At 38.3% G+C, this 23,413-nt stretch overlaps 1 protein-coding gene across 2 annotated transcripts in view; it reads right to left on the bottom strand.

Annotated features, from left to right (window-relative positions):
• Positions 1 to 23,413, bottom strand: part of KIAA1755 (KIAA1755 ortholog) — a 49,678-nt gene that overhangs the window by 17,521 nt on the left and 8,744 nt on the right. The window contains exons 3-14 of one of the 2 annotated variants that reach the window (XM_072403748.1): positions 21,875 to 22,072; positions 19,571 to 19,694; positions 17,277 to 17,370; positions 14,558 to 14,644; positions 12,308 to 12,424; positions 9,303 to 9,401; positions 9,069 to 9,217; positions 4,564 to 4,702; positions 3,902 to 4,024; positions 2,421 to 2,612; positions 1,114 to 2,114; positions 235 to 484 (exon numbers count right to left, since the gene is read on the bottom strand). In XM_072403748.1, the coding sequence (XP_072259849.1) occupies positions 235 to 484; positions 1,114 to 2,114; positions 2,421 to 2,612; positions 3,902 to 4,024; positions 4,564 to 4,702; positions 9,069 to 9,217; positions 9,303 to 9,401; positions 12,308 to 12,424; positions 14,558 to 14,644; positions 17,277 to 17,370; positions 19,571 to 19,694; positions 21,875 to 22,072 (2,573 nt within the window). Of the gene's footprint in view, positions 1 to 234; positions 485 to 1,113; positions 2,115 to 2,420; positions 2,613 to 3,901; positions 4,025 to 4,563; positions 4,703 to 9,068; positions 9,218 to 9,302; positions 9,402 to 12,307; positions 12,425 to 14,557; positions 14,645 to 17,276; positions 17,371 to 19,570; positions 19,695 to 21,874; positions 22,073 to 23,413 lie in introns of those variants that run through there. The other variant, XM_072403749.1, reaches the window with a different exon arrangement.

The following is a 23,413-nucleotide window of genomic DNA, read 5'->3' as shown; positions in this document are numbered from 1 at the left end:
ATCCCTATTTAATGTACAGCGCTGCGTAATATGTTGGCGCTATATAAATCCTGTTTATTAATAATAATAATAATAATAATAATAATAACCTTGATAATTTTTCTGTTGATTTATATTTGATTTCATAAATAATATAGGAACTGTAAATTGCTGCAGAAAATAGGAACTAAAAAGTGGACATCCCTTCTAAATCATACACATATATGTGGTTAAGGGGATTTGCAGTTCACTTACATGCTTAAGAAAGCACCGACCCACGTGGCTGGGATCCCGTCTGCAGCTGGTCAGCTCCTGGAGAAAAATATGACTGTGGAACTCATAGATTTTTTCCAGGTTCCCAAAGACGGCAGCATGTTGACCTCGCAAGGCCGGTGGGAGGTCTGGCTGATCCATCTCACAAAGGTAGTGGGAAAGGACATACCCCAGCGAACACACATAATCTCGCTCAGTGGTAAGCAGCTCTTCCATTATTCTGTGAAGTTTCCTGGAAAGGCACAAAAAATAGAAAAATCCCATATTAATTCAACAAAGACATAGGAGACACAGTCACAAAAGGCAATAAGTAGGTAATAGAAATGTATTCACTGATGGGGTATGCCAGTTATCTTTTTCATGACTGATATTTTATAAATTACAGTTTAATGGTAACCTGTGGTGAAGGAGAAATGTCCGTTTCTACAAAATACCTTTTCTCAAAGAGAATCTCTTGCTGTGTCTATTTAGAGCACAATGGCAGGTACTCTTGTTCACTCAACCCCCACTCCCCACACCCATACCTTCCTTGTACTTCTACACTGGTGTATTCATCTGGTACTTCCAGGAATGAGGTAGCATGTGATCTCCCCTAATACTTACAGAATTCAGCTTGAAGCCTGGAAGTTGGCTATTTTGGCTGTCATATGGGGAGGGGGGTGGGGGTCATTAGTTTCAGGTAAGCAGATAAACAGAACAGTGGCAGAGCACAGCCAAGGTAAGTATCCTACCATGTCAAAAATATATTTAAAGGCCTTTTTTTTAATAGAGTAGTTAATTATACAAAAAAAAAACTCTGATGGGGGACATAAAAAGCAATAAAATATACTATTGAAAACTTTGATAAAAACTTTGACTTACGCAAAGTTGAATTTTGTTGTCCAGTCATTGTCCCGAGATGACTCAGTCAGAGCTCTTCTCATCCAATGTAGGCGAGGATTGAGTGGCTCCATTGGTAACAAAGGAGACATGGCTAAGGAACTTTCTGTGGAATACTGAGAAGCTGAATCCCCTGTGGAGAAGCTAGCATGCCTAGAAAGATGACATCGCCTTCCCGTTTGCTTTATTCCTTTGCCACTCTCACCTCGAGAGAGGCTACTTGAGTCATCACTGTTGGTTCTACCATAGTGCTTCCAAGGCAAGTTATCTGAACTTGTGGAAGAAGGATTCTGAACTGGGACAGATCTAGAAAGTTTGGGGCTGGGAGTATGTAAAATCTCCAGAGCTTCATTGTTTGAGTTCTGAACCATCAGCTCTGTGTTCTCTGGATCTGACCCATTGCTGTTCTTAGACTCATCAGTGGTTGAACACCCTTGGGAAGTCACAGTTTCTCTGCTTGCCCTCCCATGCCTATGGTTCCTGGATGCCTTCAAAAAAAGTCCCATGGAGCCAGCATGAAGACCAAAACTACAACAGTTTATAATTGTTGACTCTGCAGATCGCATGCCACCACGAGGCCTAAATTCCTCCACTTCCTTTCGATTCCCTTGTGCAACATCATTCGAGAAGCTCACCACGGTGTCTTCACCTTGACTACTAACTCCAGAAGCCAAGGTGGCGTCCTTATGCCAGCCTAAAGCCATTGCAACTTGTACATCCTTACACTTCTCCAGTGTCTCTTCCACAAGTTGTTTGGCCTCTTGACATCTCAGCCAGGTCTCATTCCACACTGCTAACCCTCGACAACTGCTGAGTTTGTAGGCTTCCTCTTTCATCTCCTGGAATTTGTCATCTGACAGTTCTTCTGTCAGCCTTTGCAAGTAGGTCTCAAGGCACTGTTGGGTTTCTGGTTGGCAAAGTCTTTGTTCAGTCACCTTTATTTGGCCAACATAACGGCTGCAACTTACAGTGAGTTGTGTGATCTAGTAAAAATTACAAACAACCATATAGTTATTACCATATACAGAACACATACAACAAAACAAAACCTAAGACAAAAATCTTCTCATGAATCAAGGTATTCCTCCATTAAGATTGCCTTGTTATATAGTATTTATATGAATATAGGTCATGACCCTACTGATTGAGTCAAACACACTTTAGAAACTTTAGAAACTCTAAATTGTCCCTTATCATTTGTATTCATTAGCCATGCTTTATAATATGTCAAACAGCTGTAACATTACATATATTCTATGCCAATAAATTTAATATGGTTCAACATGTACCTTATCACAAAACCTGTAGAGATCAAGAAGTTTTTCCAGCTCCTCTTTTTGCCTTTCCACACTCATGTAGAAGCTGCTAAGTTTGGTCTGGAAACCTCCTCTTGTAGCTTTGAATGACTCCATCTCTGGAAACAGTGACCCATTGAATTTATTTGCATTATCCAGAAGGACCAGCCCATGGTTATAATGCACCTAAATCAAAACAGTTCAGGTGATTTTATGTTCAACACAATTGTAATTTCGATGTTAGTTGAAAAAGTAAAAAATAGAGGAGGGATTATACTAGGCATGCCAAATTCACATCCAAACTCACATCTGTGAAACATTTGTAAGCCACTCATATTTAATTTTAGAAATATAACAAGGTATCGTCAGATGTGTTAATAGCCATGTGAGTGGGTAGGGAACACCTTCTCATAACCATAACCTTCTACATAACCATACCTCCCATAACCATAACCTTCTATTATGTGCCAACTTCTACATGCCATAGTCATTTATCCCACCACCTCTAGGATAATTGGATCTTGGGCTACCTTACGCTGTTTTAATGATGGCCCACTATCTGTTGTAGAGATGTCTCAGGCCTAAAGTCTAAGTGTCTTACTGACTTCCACCCACCTATACAAAAGTTTCCTCTTAGGTTTAGACTTCCAGCTCTTTTTCCAAGAGGCATCTCTTGTGATGGGTGAACCAAATATTATGGTGCAGGCCAGACAGAAGTTTATTATGGTCAAATGCAGCCCTTAGGTGCCCCCTTTGATATGTCTGGGTTGTAATAAATACCTAAAGGTCTGATTGGCCATCACTGTCACGCTAGGAGCTCTTATCTCTCTTCTTGAGGTAGCATTACTATTTCTTGTTTAATCTTTACAACTTCATAGATGACCAGCCTGGTCATTGGACAATGAAACAGTAATATGGCAAAGTAATTTATGAAGAGTAGTATCACTATTAGTATTCCAATTCACGACTAGTGGTATATTACAAGCCTCAGGATAACGAATAACCAAAATCAAAAGTCCCCTGTTAGAATACAGAGGGGGCTTCTGCGAAGCTCATCTTACCAATCTTAGTTTTTTAGATACCTAATTGGTATGTGCTTAAATTCCTATTCCTATTTTTTGCAAATTACCTCCAAAGAGGTCCATCTTTGAGGGGTTTTTCCATGTACCTTCATATAATTACTTATTTTGTTAATTATCTTAAAAACACAGTTTATTCAAACAAATAAATATCTAAAAACCAGACTATTCATTACAATCATTTCAATAACATCAAATTGATATAAACATTTATATAGTTCTTTAAATAAGTACCAGCCTAAATATGAAATTCATCAATTGACAATGGGGTTATATAGTACAAGGTTGTGCTACATATAATGTACAGTACTCAGAGACTCAGAGGGGGCAAACACACCTCTGCCCCTTGGGCCAGTACTTTTCAGCAATATGTACAGTGTGTTATTTAAAACTTACTGTTGCTTGGAGGAAAAACTCCTTAAACTTTTTGTGATATTTCTCCAAGCTTTCCAGAGACCATTCCATATTATCCATCTCACTCAGCTGATTGTCTCCATCTCCATCCATCCAAGAAGTGAGCTATGGACAGGAAGCAAATTTAGCATAGGGTCAAGGGAGCAAATAATTGAACAGTTTCTAGCTCAAATCTTTTTTAACAAATTTCTATGGCTAGTGTACACTGATTACCCACAACATTAAAACCACTGACAGATGAACCAAATAACATTGAATATCTTAGACTAGTCAAGGGTTCGGTGACAAAAAGGCAATTTCTGTGCTATTCAATAATTATTATTTGTTTATACAGTATTTTTATATTTTTTAGCACTTTACAAAGTCCATTTATGTGTCACATGAGCTAACAATCTAATGCCCCTATTATAGTAAAAGTCTAACTTACCCATAGTCTGAGGTCAATTTTGGAGGGAAACTAATAAGGGCTCCTTTTATTTTTGTGGCCTGTGTGTTCTTTCTACAACCAGAAACACCCAGATTTCCAAAGGTTGCATATAATTTACCCCTATTAAATGTACAGGGCTGTCTTATACGTTGGCGCTATATAAATACTGTTTATTAATAATAATAAAAATAATAATAATTGTTTCTGATTTCCTTACCTGGTCAAACTGCCCTTCAAGCTCTTTGATCTTTAACAGTGACTCCAGAAGCTCCAGTCTACGGTTGGACTTGGTCACCAAGGCATGCACTCGTTCCTCCAGGTGATTGTACATCTGCACAGCTGACTCCACCGCACTCCTAGGAATGTCAGAACCATCAGAGGTAATTATTTATAGCCTGGCAGAGGGCATATTTGCTTGCAATACTTACCTCTTCTCAGGCACTGTCCATGCAGGAATCCCTACCTGTCACTAGACTTCCTAACCCTTTTGAAAAATCTTAGGTGTCATTCATGCCAGAAGCTTGAGCAAATTCCGTCAGTGCAAGACATTAAAGAACCACCCCCTGGGGGCCTGACAACAATGCACCTACATATAAAGATGCCCAAAGGGGCACTGATGTCTCCATGCCATCACTTCTCTCTCAAGCATTAAGTATCATTAACAGCTGCAGAAAAGGTGAAGAATAACCTGCATATCACATGACTGCCATATACACATCTAAGGATAGTAAAAACGCAAAAAGTACAGGCACAGGGGGAGCACCGGTAGGGTTGGAGGGGGGATCCTAGAGGATAAAATCTATGTGGATAAAAAACAAATTAATGTAATTATGCATTCATTTAAAAACTGCACATTTGTTCATATTTTCTTGGCTCAGGGTTAAACAGTGTCTATAAAATGCGGTGTAGACTCACAGGTAGCTATGCATACCTTAATAATTTTGAAGAAATAACCATCTTTATAATAAAATTTAATTAATGACCCCGACCTCACACTCTTTAGGAATCTGCATACAATGCATTTTCCCACTTGTATTGCTCTTTGCTTTACTCTCTCTTTTAGATCTATAATGCAAGTCTTTATAATTTTGACCTTTCCCTTGCTCCTCATCAAAATGTCTGACTGGCTTGTAAACTAATCATAAACCTACACAGTGGGAGCCTTTCTGCATATTTTACTTTTTAATGTTGATTGAGCTCTTTTATGAAGTTCAGTCTGTCTGCAACTTTGCTGAACTAGAATAAAAGTTGGTGGAGGTATCAGAGGTCCTATTACCGGAGAGTTTCATTTGCAGGGATCCAGAGTTTATTGCTATGCAGGTTTAGTCTATTTATAATTCTTCTTTTTGCCTACAGATAAGTATAAATCTTGGCAATAGTTTCAAAAATGTATATTCATTTCAACATGAAGCCAATCCAGTTTCGGGCAGCAAATCCTAAATCTGCATTTATGAATACAAAGAGGCCCCCATACTTTGGAGTCTACACACAGGCCCTTATCCAACGGTAAAGATAGTTAAGTTCTCTCCCCTAGAATATTGTTGGTGCAACCTAAAATACTCGCTCTTAATTTTTTTTTAAGGATGTTTTGTGATTCAAGAACATCTAACAGGAATTAAAGTCAAATCTTCTACTTTCAGTTAGCAACACAGTTTGGTCAAAATCTATTCCCCCCAGAAGACTGAATAAAGGCAAAGGAGCAAAACATTGATCAGGATGACTTCTGCTTTCTCTGCCTCCTTCTCCTATTGTGTTTCCTGTCCATGTGGGCACTGCATCAGATCCTGATTGGCTCCCAGTGTAGCCCCCTCTCTCGCTTGTGTGAATTATTACTGATGTCAAAACAAATGTTAATTATTAACATATATTTCACTATATCACTGACAGATTCATCAGAGCTAGAGTCATATCACTATCTGTCCCTCATAAGGGGCTTACAATTTAGCCCCTAGTCCTTATCTAAGTGCAACTTTGGGGGAACACCAATTGGCCTACAAATATGTTTTGAGATGTGGAAAGAAAACCAAAGTACAACAAAGAAGCCCAATTAAACATGGGGAGAACATTTAGAACCCGGGAATTGTGTCCCGCATAAGTACTTTCTTTTTATGAAATGCTTCCACATCCCATATTTATACAATACAAAACCCCAAAGACTCCAATGGGGACAGGTGCAGCAAACCAAAATGTATTAAAAGCATACAATATAATATTATTATTAAAATTACATACTAACATTAAAAAGCTCCTGGGCAGTCTATTACAAATCTCAGATCTTCCTCAACACGTTTCACAGACAAAAGCTGCTTCCTCAGGAGATGATTTAGATCTAAACATAATATATATGTGTAGAAATCATACATTACATACACTATTTTATTACATACACACGTTAAACTATATTCCTACTTACATGTTACAATGATACAGTATATCTCATTTCTACCTCCTCATGATTTCTTGCAGCTGATATAAAAATATTTTTCTATTCTATTCCTATTTTTATATCAGCTCCAAGTAATCATGAGGAGGTAGAAATGAGATATACTGTATCGCGGTGACGATTTAAGTAGGAATATAATTTAACATGTGTATGTAATAAAATGTAAATAGTGTATTGTAATGTATGATTTGAGATTTCTAATAGACTGTTCGGGAGCTTTTTAATGGTAATTTTATTAATATTTATAAATTGTATGCTTTTAATACATTTTGGTTTACTGTATTTGCCTTGAAAGTCCCCATTGGAGTCTGTAGAGTTTTGTATGGGGGGAACATACAAACATCAAACAGATAGTGTCCTAGCCAAGATTTGATTTAATACCTTAGCGCTGCAAGGCCAGAATGCTGTGATACCTATACCTAAATTATTTGTCAAAAAATAAATACAATGATTTAAAAAAAATACATGGGCTTGAAACTTTTGTGTTTAAATATTGTATGTCTGAAGATGGCAGATCCACATTAATCACTGCTGACTGTTGTTCTATCAACTATTGGTGGCTACAATACAAATTGGCTTACCAGAAATGTAAAAGATTCATTTTGTGAATTTCTAATTTTTTGGCTACAAAAAAAGTATCTAAAAGCAAAGCTGTGCACTCTTTCATCTCTAAATTACCGATTTTGCCAACGACTTCTGCAAATCTGACAGCTAGAAGAGCAAGATGGAGGCTCTGGCCACCGGTCTCGCTTCAAGCAGCAGATCAGACAAGCATGGGCAGAGGATGGGGTCAAAATTAAACATGACACTCAATAAACTCCCTGGCCCTACAATCTGCTTTATGGATTTGCATGCTCTTTAATTATTTGTGTGTAATTATATTCTGTTTTCTTGTGTAGGAGTTAAAGGTTGCATCACTTTGATGCTCCGCTCAGCATTTACAAAATCGTATTTTTCATAACGCGATTTTTCAGGCCACTGACCCGGGGCTTGAAGTCACTGGCAGGAAAGGCTGTGTGCTAAAAGGCTGGCTGCTGACAAAGGCTGAATGCCCAGAGAACATGTAATGAGCAGTATTTAACACCTATCACTCCCCAATGAGGTCAGCTCAGCTTGTAATAGGGATCAGAGCTCATCTACATCACAGCAGTGTTACACTGACATCTAGTGTACCTAAATGCTTCAGTGGAAGAGAGGGAAGAATTTGCATTATACCTACACAGTCCTGGTGCACACAAGCTGACAATTTTGCATGCTACCACCAATCTTATCAATTATTTGATATGTAATCAATTGGAAGTCCCAAAACACTGCACCTGTGCATATGATATTCCCTTCTTATTGTTTTTCTTGGATAGAAAGTAATGGGATATCCAATCAGATTTGATTGATCGTTCATAAACACCATATGACTGTGTATTTTTGATTTTAGTATTTATCAACACATCCGATCTAATTGCATCTGATTTAAAATCCAAAAGACATCGCCACTTATGACTGATTAGTTGCAAAATTCTCAGCCGATTAACTTCAGATCCCATGGCTACATCAGGTTAAAAGTAAAAATTTTCCCATGTGTCCCAAACCTTAGTGAACGTTCTGCCTATACACGGGCCATTTTGTGCAATTTAAAATATTAGGGCACGGTAACACTTCTCTGTCAGTACTTAATTCCCCACTCCAGGCAAAAAAAAGGATTTTATTTTGGACAGAGTAATGAAGTGTTAGAACTTCTATCAAGTTTTCATTCCCTTCCATAGTCCCTGTTTAGGCATTTTTAGTTATAGGATGACAACTCGTTCCCTGTCTCCCAATTGTTTTCTTATATTGTTACCTTGTCACATAGGCTTGCCATGGTCACTACATACATTGCCCACATAATATGGGACTAGTTATATGTTATTAGTAATTAGAGTGGTGTTACTCGACTTTTTCTAAGGCGGGGAAACCCATTAAACTACCTTTCAGGTCATCAGGGTACCCCTGATATAATTACTATATCCACAGCTCAGAGTACATTAGTGTTGTGGTCAGTGGGAAGAATACCTCCTACATTTCTGGCCCGATATCCAAAAAGATCATTAGTGTCAGTTAAACTGAGCTGGGAGTTATAAATTGCTCAAGGATCCCCTAGCAAACTCTGGAGGAACTTTGGTTTAGAAAAACTGACGTGGACCCTTCCACTTATCTACAAGGTACCTTGAAAAGTATATGTTGACCAAAAGCTTTTTATTTTACCATGGAAAAAATTAGGACAATTCAATATAATAAAAGCACACCTGACATCCTTGGAGCAGCAGAAGCGAGTTGCCTCCTTGCGCAGCCTGGCCAAGGTGGTCCCTCCTTCCCGTTGTAACGTCACCAGACGTGAATCACTTAGAACCACCTTCATCAGCTCCCGATATTGATTCATCTTTTCCTCTGCTTCCTGCGGGAATATCAAGAATTTATACTTTGGATCAGTCTAGGTTCTACTATTCTGCTGCATATTACTTCGGGGCTCAGAAACATACCTTTGAGTCCTGTGGAGTGTTGCCTTCACCCAACTCCTGGATGGCATGCTGTAGTAAGTCAGAGGCCTTACGTAGGTCTGCTAGGAAAGCATCCAGCTTCTGGACCAAAGAGAGGAAAAAGAGCAATGAGACAAGGTGCAATGGTAACATGAGAAGATTAAGGAACTTCAACCTTAAACGTCTGGTTGAGTATAAGGTCTAGTATAGGTTAAAGTTCTTAGGAAAAAAGCAGCTTCTTCTTGTGAGGTTCTCCAGTTGTGTGCCATTGATTGGCTCATATATCTATCGACTAATGATAGAAGAATAAGGAAAGCCAAGGGGTTTCTAAAAGTCTCCTTTTTTTCAAAAGTCAGAAAATGCTGATGATGGTTTTACCTACTCATATAGTCCATAGTCTCTAGTTTGGAGCTGCTATAATCATTTGAAGCAACTTTTTATAAATATACATTTGTGGACTCCATGTGAAGCTATCTGATTTATGCTATTTTTAAACTTATTTACGATTCTTAAGGACCAAGATGCCAAAACAGATATTTCATCAGAACCTTTTCTATAAGAAAATGCTAGGCTGTTCACATGTGCAACGGCTAAATGAATTAATAGCCATGGAACCAATAATTGTTAGCGATTCATTCATGTTAAGGAGAACCCACACTGGTTTTGTGAGTCTTTGACCTGAAAGTCAGAGAAAGGTTGAAATTCTATATCTGTATATTTATTCTGGTTAGTGAATTTATTCAAAGATAGTTTTTTAGTAGGGTAAGTTGAGGTCACGCTACCACTAGAGGGATCAAGGTGTTGGAGGAGATCCTTGGCACTCCCACTTTATGACTACATGTCCCAAAATACGAAGTGGGCATGGAAAGTGGGCACGAAAGGGCCAGACAATAAAATGTTCTGCTAGTGGTGGTGGTAACAAAATATGAAGTCATCACTTTGAGTAAAGAGGGAGTTCTCTTGTCATCAATGCAGCAGGGTCATTGTTGGCATCATGCAGCAGAATTTCAAGCAAGAAGGATGTTAGGACAGCATTCCAAATACAAAAAGTAGAAATAAACCTGGAATTAAGCTTTAAGCATTAACAGTTTAATTATTTCCTGAAGGAACTTTACAGCACATATTGAAAGCTGAGCAAACACGTCCTAGTACATATTGATTCCACCTGAAGGACTGTAAATGATTTCTCTATAAAGAATCCTAAAAGCAAAAATGTTAATTGCCTAAGACAAAAAAAGCTCTGTTATGTTAAAGGTTTAGGCAGGCACTGTCAGCACATAGGAACCCTGGATATTCTGGAAATGGCAGGTCCCTTATGTAGTGCTTTCCCCTGGTACAAGGCCCGAGTTTACACATTTTTTCCCCCAAGGCCAGCTGGTCTGTGCCACTTTCCCCTTATCTGAGCAGATTAGCTTGACTTAGTATCACACTGACAAAATAAAAGAACACCATGTCTAGAAGCAGAAAGACTACTGGAGATTTTTAGGATTGTAAATCCTTATGCCATAAATTTAACCTATTCATATTTGTATAGGAGGAGATAGTTAAAACCTATGTAGTTATTTTCTGCTGTCACACAGTTGGGAGATTTTCCTTCACTTTCTGCTTTAAAGACATCAAATGATATATAGAAACGATGTATAGAAATAGAAAGTGAACATTTTCACCCTATAGAGATACGCTGAGAACAGGTGTCCTAATTGAAGGTTTTTCCTCACCTGTTGTTCTATTATGGTGATTCAATTTTTGGTGGATTTCCTCTTGGTGATATTCACCGAGATAAATGAAGAGGGTGGATCTCCCCTCTGGGAATGCAGACAACACAAAAAATTTGACAGAGAGTCTAAATTGAAGGGAAACAAGAGTGAATCACACCTGGGTAACTGTGTTCTAGGCCATGGTCTATATTGGCTAACCAAAATCCCCAACATAATCCTTGGAGCCATATCTGCATGACCGTGACTGCCCTTACCTTACATGCAGGAAGAGCAAGCACAAACCACTTTAAACGAAACCTTTACTAAGAGAAATATAGAGGCCACCATTGCTGACCTTCTTCTGAAATTTCTTGCAGCCTGGCCATCTAAGGCCTTACAAAATGCCTAATCTGCATACTGGTTCAATGATGAGATTACTCATGGCTACCTACTTATTTCACTCAGTGTTCCTACTCTCTGACCAATATAGGGGGTCACCTTAATGTATGCTGGATGCTTTATTCATTTTATATCATAGAGAAAAGAACTGGAGAAATGGCACTCCATACCAGAGGATGTAGATATAACTTTACTAAACCCCAAACAACCAGAAAGAAGATTTAAACCTATATTTAAACTTTTTCATCAGCCTTAAAATAAAAAAAATTAAAGGAACCATTCTATGAGAGTTTGCTACCACAGTATAATTTGTCCCCAAATGCCAGTCCTACCGTTTTAATACTTTGTGGGTCATTAAACTAACATTGGCATGCAGCCAATGACCTCTACATCTACATAGTTGTGCCAGAAAGTTACTTGGAAATATTAAAATATTAGAATTACAATGACAGCCAGTCAACTACCATTTTCAGAGGAACATCAACAGAGCTTGCCTCTAAATTAATGTAATGACAGGTCTCTTTTAATAGTCTTTTGAATAAATACCTTAAATAGTGGCAGATGAACAGCCTGCAGCATAGAAGACATATGTTTATGTCTTTCCCAACTTTTACCAGAGAGACTAATGAAGACCAGCAACACATGTTGCCGGCCATGTAAATCCAGTGCGATGTACACTTAGTGCTGACATCTGTCTTACTAATGGAACAAGATGGTTCCTAAACTGCTCACAGTAGATGCAGCCGAACTTTGATGGCTCTCCGGTGTTGCTCATTGGTGTGTTTCCGTCATAAATCAGAAGCAGACAAGCATTTAACATGCAGACCAGGTGTGATATTAGATGCGGTGACAGACACACCAAGCCATGAATCGTTTAGTTACACTTTACAGCTTGTTAGCAGGCAGTGGCACCTGATAAAATTGGACCCACTCGCTGTGACAGTACGGATATGTGCCTCCAAGGTCCCAGGTCAGCTGTCCTATATCCACCGAACGGCCCAGTGATTTTAGTGACGTCAGAACTTCCACCTGTACACAGAGAAAAAGAAAATATTAATCACCTTCCAAGTCACATTTACTGATAAAAAAGAAAGATGTCTTTAAAATAGAAGGTAGAGGTGATCAACCTCAAACTTAATATTAATATATCCATCATTTCCATTTCATAAGAAGATTGAACAAACCTATTGGGTGGTAAAGGGGTAAAAATGTACTGCAAACATTATAAAGTTAGAAAACTGGAATTTTACTTACCTTACCTTCATTGCTTGGTGTGTCACATCCCTCTAGGAAGTCCCCTGGTGATTGCAGAGCGGGAAAATCTTGTGAGAGTTCCATTGCAAGAGTGTCTTTACACAAGAATGTGGCTGCTCTGTACTCCCCAAGATCTAAACTGAGAAATATAGAGGGTAGGGTCCCTGATTATGCTAAGTATAAAGTAATTAGGTTGCCAAGACTGGTATGTGGACAAACAAATATACAGAAAACAAAAAGAATGGCTCAATGGGTTCAATAAAGTCAGTGTATTGGAAGTTTGTACAGCATACAGAGTTCAACTACTCAATTATTGCTTGGAACCCGACGCATATCACCATTTCAGCTTCTTCAGGGGACATCACAAAGGCTTATATACTAATGTACTAATATACTAAGGCTAATATACTACTTTATATAATACTGTTTTCTTTACTTGACTGATCATTATAAGCCTTTGTGATGTCCCCTGAAGAAGCAGAAATGGTGAAACGAGTCGGGTTCCAAGCAATAATTGATTATAGATCATTGTAAATATGATCACTTGCAATATTTATGGTTTACCTTGAGTAGTTGAACTCTGTATAGTGTATCAACTTTCAATACACTGACTTTATTGAACCCATTGTTGCCATAAAGAGCCATCCTTTTTGTTTTCTTTATATTTATTCACATACCAGGCTTGGCAACCTAATTACTTTATGTTTAGCATAATCAGGGACCCTACCCTCTGTAATTCTCAGTTTAGATCTTGGGGAGTACAGAGCAGAGTCTTGCAATAGAACTCTCACAAGATTTTCCTGCTCTTCAATCACCAAGAGACTCACACCTAGAGGGGTGTGACACACCAAGCAATGTGGAAAATGAAAATTAAAGAGACAGGGAAATCCAATGTTGAGGTTATAAGGGGTGTCTATGTAAGTGAAAGTGGCCAATGACCTCATCAGAGCTAAGTCTCAAGGCAACTTTTCCCTGCTCCTTCTCCTTGATCTTTCCTCTAATAATAATAATAATATTACAGGGAGGATTATTCTTAGGGATGAAGTTACAGGAGAGTTTAGTGTTAGGGCTTCAAGGAAGGTGTAAGTAAGAGTTGAGGTTACAGGGAGGGTTAAAGTGGAACTAAAGTCCCACTTTGAATATTGGCAATTCAGGCAACTGGATATTGTAGAAAAGAACAGGCAATGCCCCATTCTGCAATAACCGTTCTTGCCTGCCTGATCACCACCCAGCTGTCAAATTACGGCTTTCCTTTCACACCTGGAATGAATGAATGGATGTCATCCCAACTTGGCCATTCAAGATGGCCAAAGATCATCTCCAGGATGAAAAGGAGAAAGAAGATGGTGGCACCCTGTAACGGAGTGGGGATAGGTGATTGTTGCGGGTTAAATTCAGTTTTCATGCAAAGGTTGAGCTGAGAGTTAGGGTCGTGGTAAAAGGTGGGTTACTATGAGAGTTGAAACTACAGGGATTACAGATCCGGTTTTATTGTCATAAGGGGTGTTAGAATGAGTGTTAATGTTAAGAGGAGGATTAATGATGGGGTTGAAGCTACAGGAAAAATTAGTGTTAGAACTACAAAGAAGTCTCAGAGGTATCACACACCACACCAAAAACTGCCAGTCCTAATCTCCCAGTGCTTCTAGCGAAAGTATAGCCCTAATAATTCCCTTCATCCTAGGTTTAATTTGTGCTTTGATGATTTAGTTCTGCCACGCTACAACATGGTAAGTAAAAGTGGCTACAAAAACCGACATAGGGATAAAGACTATAATTTTTACAGAAGGAGCGTTTCTTTAATGCATTTGCAGTCATGAAATGTGAATACAAAAGCCCTAAAAGCACAGCTGCCTATAGTTTATAAAAAAACAACTCATGGTGTTAGAAAGGTAGACTGTCACTTACCTGCAGCCCCGGAATTCTTTCCAGCTGGGGAGATGTCTCTTTTTCTACGAGCATCACAATGCTTTGGAAAGAGCCAGGAGAGGAGGCCTGGGGGACAGAAAGGTCAGCAGTAAACAGAAATGCATTTTAGAAATTCTCAATATTCTTAAATTATTTTTTGTTATAGGACCCAGCAGCCTGGCAATAATTTTAAGAAAAGTCTTCCCATCAGATCAAATGTTATTTTCATTGCATATATATATATACACATGTGTGATTTACCCCTAAACGCCTCCCTCATATGGACATCAAAAAGTTCTAAAACTGTTGAGTGCCGCCATCTTGGATTTGATGTCATCAATCAGGGACAACTAGTAAAGCTGGATCAGTACTTAGAGCAGCCTTTCTCAGTCTCTTTGACCCCCCAAGAACCTTTAAAATAATGTCCAGGTTTTAGGGAACCCCGGCTATACTCAACCAGTGGGGAAATATTTGTATTGGTTTGCAATGGAAAAAATGACCTCCATAAATAAGTGAAACCTTTCTAGACAGGTTCCTTGTTTCATGCAGCTGGCTCTGTCAAGTGGTGTTGGCCCCAGAACTATGCAGACACCATTCTATGGAAGATCAATCAGCCAAAACTCAAGTAATTCCTGGCAACTTCTGGAGGAACCCCAGGGTTTCAATAACCCCTATTTCAGAATGGCTGACATTGAATCATAGAAGGACAGAGGGAAGGGGCTGCGCTAAAAAACGGACTCTTTTAAACTAGTAAGTACGTGAACACAAATGGCAATACCAATCTGCAAATGGTTCTAACTGTTTGTCTACTCTTTCCAAAACCACCAAGAGTTCCACTTAAAGCAGCCCAAACTAAGACCAGTCCAATGTAAAAAAATGCACATTTTGGATCAAAGTTAGGTGAATTTTTTGTGAATAGTTTTTATAAATAGTAACTGTATAGTATATGTATAATGTAAAAAAAGGGCCCACTAATCTTCCTTTCCATTTATTTATTCCAACCTTTGCCCACTCTCTCCAAAACTATCATGAATTCCACTTTAGGCTGGCCAAACTAAATTCAATACATTGTGATAAATGTGTACATTTTGGGGTAAAGGTTTGGCAAATTTTTGGCAAATACATTTATAAATAGATGCAATTTAAATAATATGCAGGCCTACTGAATTTCCATTCTACTCAATTTGTAACCACTCAAAATACTTTGTTTTTAGTGAACTTACAGATTAATGTACAATCACATAGTAGGGGGTATGGAAAATTCTTGTCACATTCTTGTTTGTTCTTGCCTTATCCAAACCCATTGAAAGTTTTTTTTCTTTTCTCCTAATTCAGTAGCATTTTTTTATTTTGTGTTTTGCAACTGAACAGAAAACACTTTAGGTTGTATCTTTAACAAACCAAAAGTGAGTAAATACATTTGTTGTTGAGTTTACATACACTTTCATTTCTTTTCCAAATGTGCTCTTTTCTAAGTACACACATAACTCCAATCTGCTGAGAATGAATAATTACTGCTTATTTATCACTTTCTAAGGAATAAATCGAAGCAGCTTTAATACAAATATTTTCATTTTCTATATTTAGATTTACTCTCCATGCTATTCTAATAAGCAGTCTAAACTCATTATAAAACAGTCTTGCTCTAGTAAGCACTCTGACTTATTATCACCTAATAAACTTTAAGGAACTCTTATGCTTAATGGCAAAATTAATCTTCAAATGTCATTTTTAGGCAGGGCTCCCTGAATCGCAAACCTCTCCATATTAACCGCTTGTAAGCTAATAAGATATTATGCAACACAAGCTCCTAAAAATGTGGGGATTTCCGGTGTTTTTTTTGCTGGTCTGTCTGCAGATAATTTATGTTGTAATTGTGTAATTATTGCACTGAGCAAGTCTTGGCTGACACATCGTTGTCATTTGTGTGAATCATGCAGCAGCAAATTGCTGTTTAGATGAATACATGTCTGGGATGAGAAAGTTTGTCTTATTTTTCTATATAGTCAGTGACTGTTTTGAATTATTATTGCAGGGTTTACATTAAATTTTTATATGCTTTTTACATGTCTAAGTGCGTGTTCTTCCCTATTTTTAAAATTATATTACATAAAGAGATCTGTAATTAAGCCACTAGAGGGCTCAGGGCTAATATTGTCTCTCTCCTAATGCGGATATTGTACTAAACTGCATGTTGCAGTTATGTGACTGCTGCGCCCTCTACTGTCAAATTGCTGCATAACACCTATCAAGCTTCTAATAAGTTCTCAAAAGCTGGGTGATATACTGTAGTGGATCTTGCAAGCTCATTTTAAAATAAAGGATCACAAATCCCTTGAATAAACTGAGGTAGTATCCGATTACAAGAATTGTGATCCTGAACTTTTTAAGATATTTCAGTCAGCAGTAAAACACAGCCAGATCCAGAAAGTAAGATGAAGGTAGGGGCTAAGGTGCAGCCACTTAAGCAGACCCTACATTATATACAAGGTCAAAAATAAATGAAAAAAAATATTAGCCTCATATAAAGAGCATTGTTTGCAATGATTTTAGTTACTCATAGGAGTAGCAAAGTTCAACCCTTGTGTAGCAATGCAGAGCATTGTTTTGTAATAAACAAATATAGCTGCTCCATGTGAATGATTCAATTGGAAGGACGACATAAAAAGCAATACATTGGTGTATAGTGGACAACAACATTGTGTTATGTTGGGCTCACCTGGGTACACTGCAGAGCTGCATGGAGACAGGGAGATGGAGGCTGCTTCCTGGCATCTACTAATACCATCACTCCAAGGTCCTTTATCTCTTTTCTGAAAAAAAAAAGTTAAAGATAATATATATATGTCAATGTATGATATCGCATATCCCAATTCATAATTGAAAATTACACATGTGCCATTATGAATGGTGTCCACCAACATGCTGTTGAGTGAGTGTTTTAACATTACTAAAATAATGTTTTATTCATAACCTTTTTTATTACATATTTAAATTTACAAATCAAGGTTTGTTTTAAATTAATAATCTTGACCTTTTCAACATAGAGGACCCTTTAAAATGACTTTCATTTCTTAGGGAACTCCTGGTATAATGGACAGTGGGAAGAATATCATTGTCACAGATAGTTAAAAAAATGATTGGTGTCAGTTAAACTAACCTGAGAGGTCCAAATGAAGGTCAAGGAACCCCTAGAAATCCCTGGAGGAACCCTAGGGTTGTAGGGAACTATGGTTGAGAAGCACTGGGATAGACCTTGGTTCCACCACCATGTGACTGTTTTTGGGTTTGTCCATTCAGTAGCCATGTACTTCATGGCAAGAGAAGGTGGAAAAAGGTTCTGTGCTTCCTCATACCTATAAGTATGGGTATTTGTAATGGTTCTGAAGGGTTTAAAAAGAAGCAGAGATTGGCAGCAAAGGTAAGTATCACGAGGAGACCAACTGGTGATTCTAAAACAAAGATACTTCCAATGATAAGACCAATGAGCCAAGGTCAACCCATGGTTGTGCTGTGGGTGCTGCTAATTACTGGTTTGCCATAGAGTATTAGTTCACCCATTGGTTTCACTTGTTGATTAAAATACTTTATAGAAGGCCTGTTTATGTTATAATGTGATAACAGACTACTATTTCTCATCAAATCTGATTGCCACTTTTATAATGCCAAGTTTTACAAAAAAGTTCAGATTTTGTATTAAATTAAATTCAGTGCTTCGAATGATGCTGCACAATTACCGTTATCAATGGCTCCAATCGCTTATTGCTTAAAGTGATATACAGAGCCTGTGTCAAAGTAACAATCTCCATAGGCCTGGTCACCACTTTAGAGTTATGTTAGCAATAGTAAAAGGTAAATAGTATGATTGCTTGTTTATTCTTGAACTGGCCATTAAAAGTAGTGATCATTTCTTCGGATTGGAACTAATGTGAATGGGCAATCTTAATAGTGCGGTTATTTTAGTTACAAATAAAACTTTTCTGACAATCCGACAGATCATCTTTTCATGAGTCTCTTTATGTGTTCCTACAAAGGACATTTTTGGCAGCGTTGTAGCATATTAACCTCTTATACAACAAGCTTACACCTTTTGGCAACCAGGCCCCTTAAGCACAGATCAGGCAAACTCTTTGATATTCCCTGAAGGCTTCGTCTTATCTTTTCTCTGTCACCAGATAGCAACTGGGAATCAGGTATATTTTTCAAAGCTGTTGAATCTTCTTTGAGATGCGGGTCTCAAGAGACTTCCTGCTGCTATCTTCCCTGCCCTGGAATAAAAGATTGCCTTACCAATGCTATGAAATCAATCCCATTCTGTGAAAATCTCTCCTTAGGTGACAGTCTTTCTGCATGAATAAATAAACTAATAACAATACAAATATATCTCAGCTCTTAAACCTGCTCACCAGGAAAAGAGAACCTGCTAAAGAGAACCAGTTACAAATAGGTATAAAGAGTCACCTTGTCCATTCAGACCACACAGTTGTGATTGTTAGATAAAACTGGAACACTTCAGATATTTATTCAGGTGCAGTGGGAGAGGTACTTCATGATATACCTTGCCTAAAAACTACATTTTATATTTCCTTATTAAAATAGCATCAATTAATAAAGCCTTCCAATGACATCACAGGAATGGAGATTTCTATCCCATGATGGCAATGTTAAAAAGAAGGATCGCCACTAACTTTTGTTAGGTCACCCAGAAGTAGAGATCCCCTGCCCTCCTTTAGTGATGACCTAATTCTATGGGGCAGAAGGATGTCATCCCCCTAATTATAGTGAACTGGTAAGAGCTCCTTTGGATCTCTTTTCACCAATAAAACCTAAGAAGAATCAAAAATTTGATCAAGGGAGTGAAATATAATAATCTCTAATCACTATTCTTATTTATCGTATAAGGCTTGATCTGTTAAAACCATGACTTCATGCAATAATTGACAATCATAAACATTATATAGCTCTAACAGAACAGTAATGAAGCCCCAGGTTCTGCTAGACATGTCATCTCACCTGGCCACCGAACACAGGTAGAGCAACAGGCGTGCCACCTCCTTCACTGAGCACCATGAGGCATCCCAGGCCGAACTATCTGTGGTCACTTGGATTATGGCCCTTCCCATTTTGTCTCGGCTTCCTAGGATCACAATAATCACAATAAACCAAAAAGACAACCAAATTCACAAATTCAAATAATAAGTGTAAAATACAGTGCTTGCATATGGTGAGGCCATCCATCAGAATTATAAGCCAATAGGAATATGAAGAAGTTAGGGTTGGTGGAGCTAACACTCAATACGGACAAAAAGTACAAAACTTTTACAGTAGCACAGGGTGAAGGGCACCTAGGCTGCAGAAGAATACATCTAGATGTACATGTAGCCACCATTTGGCATCTTGGGGCTGGAGACTCTCCCTACTGATTTATGTTAAGCTCCATCTTCTCATACTAGCAAAACTAAGGATATAGATTTTCTTTGTGATGGCACTTAATATTCAGTTTTACGACAGCCTTTATTAGCATTGCTACAAAGGTTAGAACAGTCTTTGCAGGGGACTTTGCAGACTAAAACTGAACTAATACTTTTGTTCTAACACAGGGGTGTCAAAACTGGCCCACAGGCCAAATCTGGCCCAGCACCTTGTTTTTTTTCTGCCCCCTAAAAAATTCCTAATATGAATTGCAGCTGTCCTGCCGCTACTGCAATCCATAGTAACGGCGGGCCAGCTGCAATTCATATTAAAGTGCTGTTCTATATACGCGAGTACAATGCTACTACAAATCCCAGCATCACTCACATCTCTATACTAGCATCCTCTCTGACTATGCGTGGCCCTGCATTTTATAGACGCAAGTGATGCCGGGAATTGTAGTAGCGGCCTCACTCCTGTCTATTGAACAGCAGCCCATGCCTGGATCCTGCAGAGTTTATACTGACAGGTAAGCTCAATATTCGTGAATTATCATGATTATTATTATCTGGAATTATCATAGAGCTATTGCTAAATTAATTGTTTTACTGTGCCAGAGAATCCAATGTGAAACCAAATGAATGCAACAATTCATTTGGTTTCACATTGCAAAGTAAAACAATTAATCCCAATAAGAAGAAACAAGAACACTGAGAAGAGCATGCAGTAATATGCAGTGGATTGATCTAAATTTGTTCCTCGGCACAGTAACCCTATTGCCACACATTATCCTGATCCAACATTTATAGACAATAGTGGGCACAAATATTCTCCTTGCCTAACATGTCCTCTGCTGCTTTCCATTTATCTCCGGTTGCTTATATTTCTATGGAACACTTTTCTGTGAACAATCAGGAATCACATGGTGATACTTTTGTCGTTATTTCAGTGACTTCCAGCCACTCATAGGATTTACCCCCGCATTGGCCGAGTCTGGCATTTCCAGCACTCCCCGTCACCTACACGTGGGAGGGGCCAGGAGTCTTTTGGTGTTACAGGGGCTCCAAGTTTAGCGTATGCAGTCAGGTTTTTTTAAGCATCTTCCGCGGTCAGTCAAGATACACACGCGCCCCCTGGTCTGTTGACATTCATTAGCGAATCAAATTTAAAAAAAAATTCTTACGCCTCTTTCTCTATTATAGGCTTGTTCCTGACTTAATGTTAAGCAAAACCTCTTTGTTTTCATATGAAAATGTTTTCTATCTAATGAGAAGGAAAAGTTTTTTATTAATTATTAATTTATTTATTTTTTATATTTATTAATTTATTTTTTTTATTAATTAATTTATTATTAATATTACACAGTATTTATATAGTGCCATATTACACAGCACTGTACAAAGTCCATAGTCATGTCCCTAACTGTCCCTCAAAGGAGCTCACAATCTAATGTCCCTACCATGGTCATATGTCATTATTGTAGTCTCAAGTGAGAAGCCAATTAACCTCACTGCATGTTTTTGGGATGTGGGAGGAAACCCACACAGACACGGGGAGAACCTGCAAACTCCATGCAGCTAATGTCCAGGCATCGAACCTGGGACCTAGTGCTACAGAGGCCAGAGTGCTATGCCCTGAGCCACCGTGCTGTGCTCAATTTTTTTTTCAATAAATTTCAAGTGTGGCCCGTGACTTGGTCTAAGTTTTTAATTTCGGCCCTCTGTGCATTTGAGCTTGACACCCTGTTCTAACAGAAGGTGCATATAGGTAAATAACAGCACAAACAGCAGTCCCTGAAAAGTATTTGAGCTGTTAAACCTTTTAAGAGTGAAGATTTTGTTATTACATAGGTCCATTTGTTCGTAGTATGTTGGTAAGCACGTGCAGACAAATCTTAATACATACCTGGAAGACATGCAATTCCAGAATACAGTAACTTAGCACTGAGATCCTGACACTGGATAGGAGGATCATTAATGATCTCCCAAGGAATGGTCCCTCTAGACGGAGAGCCTACAATGGACACCCATAGACCAGTCTTCGATGGTACTTTCTGCACTGATGATGTCACCTCGATACCTGGGGTAGCATTCACTGCTGATCCTGTAGGAGGGAAGCAAAGTGCCATTAGTATATATTACCTTAAAAACGAAGAAGGAGCATATTTTAATGAGAACATGTACAAAGGCACCATTATTGCATGTATGCTCCTTGCAGCAAAGGACATTTTTTTTAATTTATGCCTTGTGTGCATTGTGTTACGGTGTAGAACTTTTCTTTTTCATGTTAAAGCTGCCCTCTGATGACTAGTAGGGTTGTAATCAAATACTATGGTTTGAAGCAAGTACAGGTGCCAAAGACAAATAAAAGCAGAAACTGGGAGATGCTTACACTAAAGATCTTCAGTTATTGTTTTCTCCCCAGCAAGGAGAACAATGAGCAGCACAGTAGTGGCATCACCAAATCTTGTGAGGGCAGCAGACAAGAGTAGCAGTGTCTTAGGCTACGTACACACATTTAATAATTGTCATTGAAAAGTATCTTTCATGATCCTTTCCAATGACAAACGACTGCACGATGCATGGATGAGAACAAAAAAAGCGGCAACCCACTGCACTCTCTCCCCTTCACTTGCATTACGAACATTTGTCTTCCATCATCCATGGATCTGCCAGGACGATCGTTCGGATGATGGTTGGCTACAGAGCAGGACTTTCTAGAAATATAAAATAAAATGGTAATTTTTAAGAGGATCAAATATAGGAATTTTCAGGCTAGTGCTTACACGAAATACCATTTCAAGCAAGCAAATCTTCATTTTCTCAGATCTCAGTATTCCATTAGGATCCCCTAGTTAAAAGGTTCCAAAGTAAACATGATTCCTTGACTCCCATATCCCCAGTGCTTGCTACTATTAAAAGCTTGTGACACAGTGGAAACCCCAATTCAGTAGAATAATCCTTCAACTTTGTGTCACCGAAATATTCTATGCTTTTTGGGGTCACCTAGGGTCATGGGCTATTTCCATACTGTTCGAGAATCTGTTTCCTAAATAAATACATAGTTCACACTCTGCAAGTTCCCAAGAGTATTACCAATAATAAATGGCACCAGCAACAGAATCAAATATGAAATACAATATAACAGTTCAAAAAACGTGTCTGAGATATTCTACTTTTAGCAGGCATGTGTTGCTTTTGTAATTATATTTAGATTGCATTAATGCTGCATACAGGGGATATATGAACCATGTGCAATAACATGGAATATTTATATCTTTATTTTTAGGGTTAGTGTACAGAGGTCTTTCAGATGTATTTGAGATATGTTTACCATACATTCGCTTTAACTGCTATGAAGAAGCAGAGCATGAACAACTATTCTCAGACTGTGTGACTTTTGTGGACCGGTCATGATCTTAGTCTTATATGTACATAAGTCCCA

Source organism: Pyxicephalus adspersus, chromosome 3 (genome assembly GCF_032062135.1).
Source record: "Pyxicephalus adspersus chromosome 3, UCB_Pads_2.0, whole genome shotgun sequence".
Lineage (NCBI taxonomy): Eukaryota > Metazoa > Chordata > Amphibia > Anura > Pyxicephalidae > Pyxicephalus > Pyxicephalus adspersus.
Note: the sequence above shows the minus strand (reverse complement) of the source record. Positions and strands in the feature narration are given on the sequence as shown.